The following is a 10,025-nucleotide window of genomic DNA, read 5'->3' as shown; positions in this document are numbered from 1 at the left end:
GAAAAAAGCAATTGAAACAATCATCCTCACCGGAGCGTGTTGCCAAAAAACTTACTTTCTGAAAAGGAAACGACACGTTGGTGGTGTGTTGAACAACTTCGTATTGTAGAAAACGAAACTGCACTTGGGATTACACAAAACGGTGAAAAAATTGGAAATAGACTAAATAGCAATGAGGCAACTCTTTTTGGAAATGTAATCACACAAAATACCATCGAAAAGACGAACTCACAAAAGATCGACGCAGATCTGATTCTAATCAATGGCAACTTATCAATATGGAATTATAGATTCGGAAAAACAGATACAGATTACGTAGGAACGCCAATACTGGGCGAAGGAGGGGGGGTTTTAGCCATAGCTATAATAGCTATATGGTATTGAGGAGAGCAAGAGAGTGGAAAAATCGTGAGAGGCGTGACAGAAACACAGAATATCTATACCGATAATAATTTATATCTGAAACAACACGACGACAAGTGTTCCAACAAATGTGCATTGCTGATGCCCGGTCTTCTCACTTCTGCATAGATACCTACCGACTTGTCACAATATTTTGTCTCCAATCAATATGCGTGTATCAATAGTCTAATCAATATAGCAATATTGTAATTTATGAAACTAGAACCTTGGTGGTGTAGTGGTTAGCGTGGTGGACTTCGAATTTGACGGTTGGTGGTTCGAGTTCCAGTCGAGCCATGAAATTTTTTGAGGTGTATACATTGGGAAATGCTGATAGTGATAAGCATTCATCATACTCAAGGCCAGGCACTCAGACCGTCTGACGGACGGTCGGAACGTGTCTGACTGGAAAAGTTTCAGACCTGGATCTGTCAGACCGTTCTTCTATTCTACTAGCTGAATTCCCTCGCTTTGCTCCGGAATCCCGCTTGTTCATCCCGAGGCATGGCCGAACTTGTAGAAAACAATAAAAAATACGGTCGCGCTGCGCGCTCCCTATTAGCTGCAGTTATCAAACTAATAATCAATGGGACTTTTGGGGCTCTGTAGAGGGCCTTTTGTATGGCGTCAAGTAGCAGGGGTTTCTTGGAGGAGCTCCTCCACCCAACCACTTTTAGCTAAATTTCCTGCAAGGATGAGCCATTTTTTTCTGAATAAGTTCTACAGAAGAGCTTCTTTGGTTGTGTGGGTCCGCAATATGAATAAAATTGTTGTATTTGTTACGAAATAAGTGGGGGTGAAATATTTCTCTCTTTTTTTTTCGTCAAATAAGTAGGAGGATGTCTGTCTGAACAATTTGACGCAATAATATCGAGTGACATATGTTTTATACGGCTATTAGGAAACTAATAGCTGCTTAACGGGAACTAATGAGTGATGATCAAATAGATATGAGTACACAATGGTTGGATCTACATTACCAACACCTCACAGTCCAATGTCAGTCACGTCAGTGACGGATGCCTGTATGTCCAAGAGGAGGAGGAGGTAAGAGAGAAATGGATGTGTCTAATATTAAGAGATTGAATGAATTGGGCATTGTTTTTAATCAGCAAACAGCTCTCTTCTTACTCTTGCAGAATGGAATAATATGCGTGGTGCCCTCTGCCACTTAGATAAGCTGTTATGTATTTATGGAGCATTCTTGCACTTTGAACTTCACATTTTGTTTTGAAATGTCCAATCTCCTCTACTGAATGACATTAAGGAGAAAAATAAGAGCACCATTTTTCTGTTCCACAATTAGAGAGTTTATTGCACCGACACATCTTTTTGTTGTTTGTTTACCTGTTAGATTACTACCACTCATTTCAGCTTGTACAAACTTTTCAAGACAACTTTCTTCTGGTACAAATCAGATTTGTACCAGAAGAAAGTTGTCTTGAAAAGTTTGTACAAGCTGAAATGAGTGGTAGTAATCTAACAGGTAAACAAACAACAAAAAAATGTGTCGGTGCAATAAACTCTCTAATTGTGAACAGAAAAATGGTGCTCTTATTTCTCTCCTTAATGTCATTCAGTAGAGGAGATTGGACATTTCAAAACAAAATGTGAATTTGTGGAACAGAAAAATGGTGCTCTTATTTTTCTCCTTAATGTCATTCAGTAGAGGAGATTGGACATTTCAAAACAAAATGTGAAGTTCAAAGTGCAAGCAAAAACCAAACTGTGCTGAAATAGTGATAAAAATTGAAGTCATTCTTAATAACCATTATCATATTACTGAATGAAGTATATTGAAGCATCATAGAAAAGGTATGTGCCTAAATTAAGACGCCTCACAAGTTGTGAGTCACAAAATCTCTGATTTATGTGTGTAATTGGATGATTGGAAACATGTGTATTTACAGTCCCTAGAGTACCTGAAACTTTTTTTCTTCTTTTCTTTAGATATTATGTAAAGAGTTCTTTCTATATTCACAACATTACTCTATGAGAGCACATAAAAATAGGTGTGTCTAGTCTACATACATACGTACAATTTCACTCTATAACATGTAAAGATTTCCATTTACAAATCAATGACAACATATAACATACTCGATATTGTGAGCAGCACGTTTTTATGTTAAATAAACATATACAGGATAAAAATAGGTGTGTCTAGTCTACATACGTACAATTTCACTCTATAACATGTAAAGATTTCCATTTACAAATCAATGACAACATATAAAGATTTCTATTTACAATTCAACTCAATGGATATGTACAGTTTTTACAAAGAGGATATGTATTTACAAAAGTCACGATGGCAGGGTGTTGAGAAAACATTGACGCATTCTAAGCGAGCTTTGTGTGTTTGTGTCTGACCAAAGCCTTTTTGTACAGATAGACTCATAAGAAGGAAGCTTCATTCTTGTACACCTACCTTTTGGGATACGGAGAGACCTTTTACCCTTTTATTAGGGAGATTTCGCATCGAATCCTGATCCCCATAACGCGCAACCCATGTTGGCGCCATCTTGTTTACATCATGTTTTTAGATTTAGCACGGGATCGAAAACCGAACGAAAACCGAAACCGAAAACCGAAGCGAACCTAGCGGACGCTCAAGTAATCATACCTTTAATTTAAGAAAAGGCAAGAACTAATTTCAAACTCTCCACATGAGACAAGGAGAATTTTTGTTAAATAAAGGTTACTTGTTTTTTTATTGCAAAGAAAATAAATAGGTAATTATCACACAGATAAAAAATATAAGAAACGAAACGAAGTAATCGAAAAAAAAACTGACAAATGAAAAATTAAAACAATTCAACAGATGACGAAACTTGGATCCCATTTCCACTGCCATTTTTGACTTGACAACTTTTTTCAAGAAGTTTGAGAGAGAGAGAGAACATTAACAACGAAGGTTTTTATCGTCCCAAAATCAAAGAGAGAAGGACGGGATATGAGAAAGAAGAAAGCCAGCGGTCCCGAGAAGCCAAGAACAAAACTTATATGTTGAGGACAAAGTTCGCCCCGAGCGGAAATCGACCCCACAATCTAGCGTTTACAAGGCAGGCGCGCTGTATCAAGCTAACTGGCTGTCTAGGCTTTAAAACAGCGAAGCTCGACAGTGGAATAGGGTCCCTACATTCACTTCACATAAGACAAGTTAAAGTGAAGCTGCAGCTTATAACCTGAGTACATTGTACAGTCTGTTTTACATAATGAAATGCTATATTCCTGACTAGAGCTTAGAGGCGGAAGTAACCTACGACACAGGCCACAAGCGTCTAATGTAGCAGTTGTTCCATTGCTACGAAATAAAAACGGCGGTGGAACACTCATCTTTTTTTTTATTTTATTATTATTATTATTATTATTTTTTTTAAGCGCTACTACGTTTCCAATGTACAACAGAGCCTTATTCGTTCACGACATGCGTCACATTCCAATCAAAAAAGTTTCGAAGCCACGTTCTCCTGATTGTGCAACCAAGGCAGGTACAGTACAGAAACTTCGGTTAATATTGTTTTGAAAACAATTATAAATGTCAACTTACCACTCCATTTTGTACACTAAATCCTAATTGATATTTGGTATCAGGTCGCTTAATTTTAACTTCTACAACTGGAGCACAAGGAACAACCGTAAGTTTTACAACCGTTTGATTTTTGGAATTCTGAAACCAGACACAATGGAAAAAACAAGTTGTTAGAAAGTTAGAATGGACAATCCAAGGGAGATTAAACCCTAAAGCTGTTTGTGTCTACACATAATCAACGGTCGTCGATTGATGTCGACTGAAACCGTCCACACTGCCTCGACAGCATAGATTGATAGATGCACGTCGATCGACCGCTGTCGACTATCATTGGCTCAATACAAGCAATAGAGGAGTTGCAATTGGGAATATTTTAATAATAAAAGGTCGATTCCTACGTAAAAAGTTGTGAAAAATCTAAATCTGAGGTCGAAACTCGGAAAAAGTAACTTTGAAAGGTCGGAAATTCAACTTTTAATTGCCCTTCTAATGAAAAAGGTCGAAGAGTTGTGACGTCAGATTTCACGTCAAAATACGCAGAAACGCTTGCACACAAACAAACGAAGCGGGAGTCATGAATTATGACGTCATCGCCTACGTGAGCGTATGCCGTGACGTCAAAGTTTACGATTTACCGGTATTTTTTTAAATCGATTTATCTCGGTATCTAGAAGTCGTAGAAGAAAAAGAAAAATTCCGTTGGTCCTCATTTTTCGTTGGTCCTGTTCTATGACTTTGAAACATCACCCAAGTAAGCGCAACTGATCTATTCTTAGATTAAAGCGAGGGATTCTAACCTCAATACAAGTCCTAGTATACCTTAACACAGGTGATGATTTACCTTAATATAAGTCTGACATGTAGACAGAGGTAGACCCACTAGTGAGACTCCATTCACAGCTATTATCTGATCTCCTATGTTCAGTTGACCGCAGCGTGCTGCAGCTCCAGCAGGGGCGAGATTAGCAATGACGACAGTAGGGAGCATCGAACCCCAGCCTGACTCTACTATCACCACGCCCAGGATTTCACCCTTTGCCTTAGGAACTACCACCTGGAAGGGAGAGAAAGAAACAAATAATACAATTTTTTTTTTATTTGGATGTTTAAACGCATTAATTTTATGCAATTACATAAACATTTACATAGGTAGGTAGTAAAAATAATAAGAGAAAAAAAAAAGAAGAAAAAATGTTGTAAGATAGATAACAGAATTTTACAATGAAGTTACAATTAAGTAAGTTAGGCTATGCTAGGCCTACCTGGTCCCCTGTGAATTTAAACAAGACGGTCATGGTTCAAGATAATGGACTGACATTCAGGAATCAGGACTTAACATTCTTCTTCTTCGTCGCCTTTTCCCGTGTTCAGACGGGGTCGACGTTTTTCGTCAGGCCTCAATCAGCCCTGGGGTGATCGCTTTTGGGCTGACATTTGGTTTTGGCTGCAAAATTTACGCGCGGATGTCTTTCGCGCTCAACCTTTGCTATTTCTAGAGCAAGGGAAATTTCAGACTGGTATACTCCTTGTTTAAAGTCCCTCAACCAGACTAAGCTGGTCTACTCCCTGTTTAAAGTCCCCCGGCCAGACTACGTAGATATGAGTTTGAAAAGTGCAATCTAAAGAGAATTATCCCTAAAGGGGTTTTAGCTAAAAAGCACTAACTTCCATTTAAAGAGAATTATCCTGATACAATTGTATCACAAGCCTCATGTCCAGTTTTCCAATCTCAACATGAGCCTTTAATTATTTCTTAAGTCAAATTATACTTTTAAGATCTCATCATAAAATTATTTAGATCTCATCCTAAAATTATTTAGAACATAAAAAAATCATTTCCCAATATCTAAAATTAATATTAAAAGTTATCACGGGAATCGAACCCGGCACCTTCATTTTAAAATCCAGTACTGCTACCACAACATATCATGCAACGCACACAGTCAGTACATTTCAATACCTACATCGTTTTTTTTTTTTTTTTTTTTTTTTTTTTTTTTTTTTTTTTTTTTTTTTTTTTTCCTACGAGTATCTTTCCTGTACTTATAAAGGTTTCTTACTAATAAGAAAGGTAACAAAAATATTTCATGATCCATTTCGACATTTTAATCCTTTCGTGTACGGCAGACAGTGGGTCTTCTTCCCACCTTTAATGCGATTCAGTAATCCTCATCCTTGATTGATTGATCGATTAACAAATCAACGGGTAAAACCCATGCATCCTTCTGAAAGTCCACGCACATTTACCCGTCACGGATATGTTCCGTCTCCGTTTCGTCACCTTACGTATAACTTGTTCCATATGACAGTCCGTCTCCGTGCTGGATAAGAGTACGGTCGTGCATCCATAGCAGTTACAGTTCCCTCTGTCAAACCTCTTAAAAAAAAAAAAAAATCATTAGAACCAGACACTTTGCAATTTGGACTTGAGAAGGTTCCTAGTTTGCTTGTGTTCTCTGGTTGTTCTGAGGACAAACCTTATCCGCGCCCTATCGCTTACAAGGAAGGCGCGCTATTCTCCAAGCTCACTAGTCTCTATGATAAAAAGAAAAAGAAGAAGAAGAAAAAAAAGAAACAGGTTTTCTTTAACGTCAGCAAAGTTACCAATTATGTACATTAACGCATATCAACGGGTCAACATAGGTGAAGTAAGTATTTGGCCATCCCATCTCTGTAGCCGAGTGGTCAAGAGCACTGACTCTTAACCCGGGGGTGCTGGGTTCGAATGCCGAACAGGACGGACATTTTCTGATCAAACTTTTCTATTCTTGAATAGGCATGGATGTAAAAGAGTGTGCCTCGAAGTAATGTAAAAATGGATCAGAGGAAGTGGTAACATAGGGTCAATCAACATTTATATTTGGTTCAGTTTGGTCTTTGGTCTTACCTCGTCGCTCTCAAACACATGGCATATCATCTTGGGTGTCCGCGAGATCTTGGGAGGTTCATCCGCTTCTTGTGATACAAATCGTCTCCTGGCCATCAAAACTACAAGATCTCCTATGTCAGCTATGTATGAGATCGTTCTTAGAGCATGGTCCATCATGATTTCCTGAGAATCAGAAGAGAGTAATGAGAAAATGAGAATAGCGGTAGCTCCATGTCGTCATAAATCGAAAAGAAATATAAATTTTAATGGTACCAACATATTTTTCTTATCTATTCAACTCGGAATTTAGAAGAGGGAATTCGTGTTTTGTTCAGACCAGCTTTTTATTGTAATGCTCAGACCGTCACAAGTCGGCCATACCATGGTGTGTGGCGCTAAAAGCTTCAGACCTAGTGTAGGGTATTCTGATGTGCATGAGTTCTAGCCAGATCGTCCAATATGATTTTCAATTGAATCTGGCCAAACATCGGTCTATTGAGAAGGATTTCATGGTAGACAAGGGGCCCGCCAATCGCACTCCCCTTAAATATCAAGAATACAAAGACATTATGGATCCTCTGAAATCCATTTTTGAGGACCTCAATAAACAGTCTTCGGAAAAACTCTCTATCATCCACTCGAGTTACAACTCGAGTTGGAAAATAATCGAGTAGAAAATAATCGAGTTGAAAAATCTCACTCGAGTCCCATCACTAGTTTGAACTCCGATCCCCGTATCCAAAACCCCATAATGTGTGTCATGCGCAGAAACCAAAACTCGTCGAGCATCGTAACGATCCCCAAAAAAAATGCGTTGCGAAATCTGTCTATTGTTTCATCGGGTCCACAAAGTGAGTTTAAACTCGGTTCAAGTTTAACCCTCGTATTAAGCAATCTGATTGGTTGAAATAAATAATAATAATAAAAATGAACCGAGTTTAAACTCACTTTGTGGACCCGATCATTAAAGGTAAGCATATCGAGCGAAAACATTTACACACATGTCTGCTTCGGCCTGATTTCAATAGAAAGCTTTGGATTTGATATACAACACACTTGTACAAGTCATAGAGCATAAAACAGATTATTTTTGAAGGAAGAAGATTGTAATTGAAGGGAAAATAGTCTTTGGAGGGAGAAAAATCCGTTCACCAATGAAATGATTTCAATAGAAAGCTTTGGATTTGATATACAACACACTTGTACAAGTCATAGAGCATAAAACAGATTATTTTTGAAGGAAGAAGACTGTAATTGAAGGGAAAATAGTCTTTGGAGGGAGAAAAATCCGTTCACCAATGAAGAGCATAAAACAGATTATTTTTGAAGGAAGAAGATTGTAATTGAAGGGAAAATAGTCTTTGGAGGGAGAAAAATCCGTTCACCAATGAAGAACGACAAAAAAAAGGGGTTATTTCCGGTAAATTGCAAAAGATTTTGGAATTATTTCAACCGATTTTTACTTTATTCACTTTATTGCAAACGGTTCTGGGTTTGTTTCAAGAGATTATCCGTTTATTGCAAACGACTGAGGATTTATTTTGAACTCTCAAACGATTGTGTAGCTTGAAACTACCTACCTTAGGAAACATTAGGATCAACGAATTTACATAATAGATTTTTGGGCACAATAGTATAGGATCTTTAAAGGCCTCATGTAGGCCCCTTTTAGAGTTGTACATTGTACAGTACATTTGAAACACTAGTCATCTTTAGATTAAACCCTTGGTTATTACTATTTTCCATTCTTTCAAGACTCACCTATAAATCATGTATCAGTGAAAAATGCACTATATGCAGATAATTATGAAAGCAGTATCATAGCATGCGGAAATTCCAGCTCAATATTAACCCATTGCATTTCCCTTGTCCCCCCGCAGGCATGCCCCATGAACCTTCAGTCCTAATCGAAGGTGTTCTATTCCGGGCGAGGTATTTGGGGTCGACCCAACTGGTGTGCGAGGGTCAACCCACCAAGAGTACGAGGATGATGCAGGCAGAAGAGGCTGTGTCCAGAATCAAGGTCAGTATGATTCATATCAACAGAGAAGATCATGGTCCTCAACACAGACCTAAAGGTATGTTTCCAAACCTATAAGGACCCTTATACTCGCCACTCACACTCAGATCGTCTGACACATCTAGGTCTGAAGCTTTTACCGCCACACACCATGGTATGGCCGACTTGGGTCTGTCTGACGGTCTGAGCATTACAATAAAAAGGCTGGTCTGAACAAAACACGACTTCCCTCTTCTAAATTCCGAGTTGAATAGATATGAAAAATATGTTGGTACCATTAAAATTTATATTTTTTTCGATTTATAATGACATGGAGCTACCGATATTCTCATTTTCTCATTACTCTCTTCTCATTCTCAGGAAATCATGATGGACCATGCTCTAAGAACGATCTCATACATAGCTGACATAGGAGATCTTGTAGTTTTGATGGCCAGGAGACGATTTGTATCACAAGAAGCGGATGAACCTCCCAAGATCTCGCGGACACCCAAGATGATATGCCATGTGTTTGAGAGCGACGAGGTAAGACCAAACACCAAACTGAACCAAATACTGCATCCATGTTGACCCTATGTTACCACTTCCTCTGATCCACATTTACATTACTTCGAGGCACATTCTTTTACATCCATGCCTATTCAAGAATAGAAAAGTTTGATCAGAAGAGGTTGTTGAGCCTTGAAAATCTGTGTCTTGCTGGATCAAAACGTTGTGATACATATTTGGTATCGAACAGGTCGTGGAGGTAAAAGGGAAAAAGGTACAAGCAAGTAGACACTTTTCAGGAAGAGGAAAAAATGATCCTTTAAAGCAGCAGCATTTCGCTGTGGAAGGCAAAAATACCTTGATAGAAGAAAAACTATCTAAAAAGGGGATAAAATTTTTTTTTCAAATAATTCAATTCTACAAAACATCAGATCGCTAGTGCTCCTGACTAGCAAAAATCAAAAAAATTTCAACACTCAAAGAAGTCAAAGGTAAAGAAAAACATTATAGGGGGTCAAAACAAAAACAAAAGGTTATCAAAAAGTCAAATAAGTAGTGCAACATTATTCAAAGTATAAGAAGGAAAAAGAAGTTTATTCTAATCTAAGTACCTACTTAGCTACCTAGTGGTAGGTTACAAAATCAAAACGAATAGAAAATCGTAAAAAAAAGAAGAAAAATCCAATGTACAAAACAACCAAAGGAGAGGG

At 38.0% G+C, this 10,025-nt stretch overlaps 1 protein-coding gene across 1 annotated transcript; it reads left to right on the top strand.

The window, feature by feature from the left end:
- Positions 1-8,844: 8,844 nt before the first annotated feature.
- Positions 8,845-9,401, top strand: LOC103524359 (amyloid-beta A4 precursor protein-binding family A member 2-like). Its single transcript, XM_008489370.3, has 2 exons — positions 8,845-8,884; positions 9,187-9,401. Exons 1-2 carry the CDS (start codon positions 8,861-8,863, stop codon positions 9,394-9,396), a joined length of 234 nt encoding a protein of 77 aa, XP_008487592.1. The 5' UTR covers positions 8,845-8,860; the 3' UTR covers positions 9,397-9,401.
- The last annotated feature ends 624 nt before the right edge of the window (positions 9,402-10,025 follow it).

The sequence above is a fragment of the Diaphorina citri genome, unplaced genomic scaffold, assembly GCF_000475195.1.
Source record: "Diaphorina citri unplaced genomic scaffold, Diaci psyllid genome assembly version 1.1 scaffold95, whole genome shotgun sequence".
In the NCBI taxonomy this organism is placed as follows: Eukaryota; Metazoa; Arthropoda; class Insecta; order Hemiptera; family Psyllidae; genus Diaphorina; species Diaphorina citri.
This window is presented reverse-complemented; position numbering and strand designations above follow the sequence as displayed.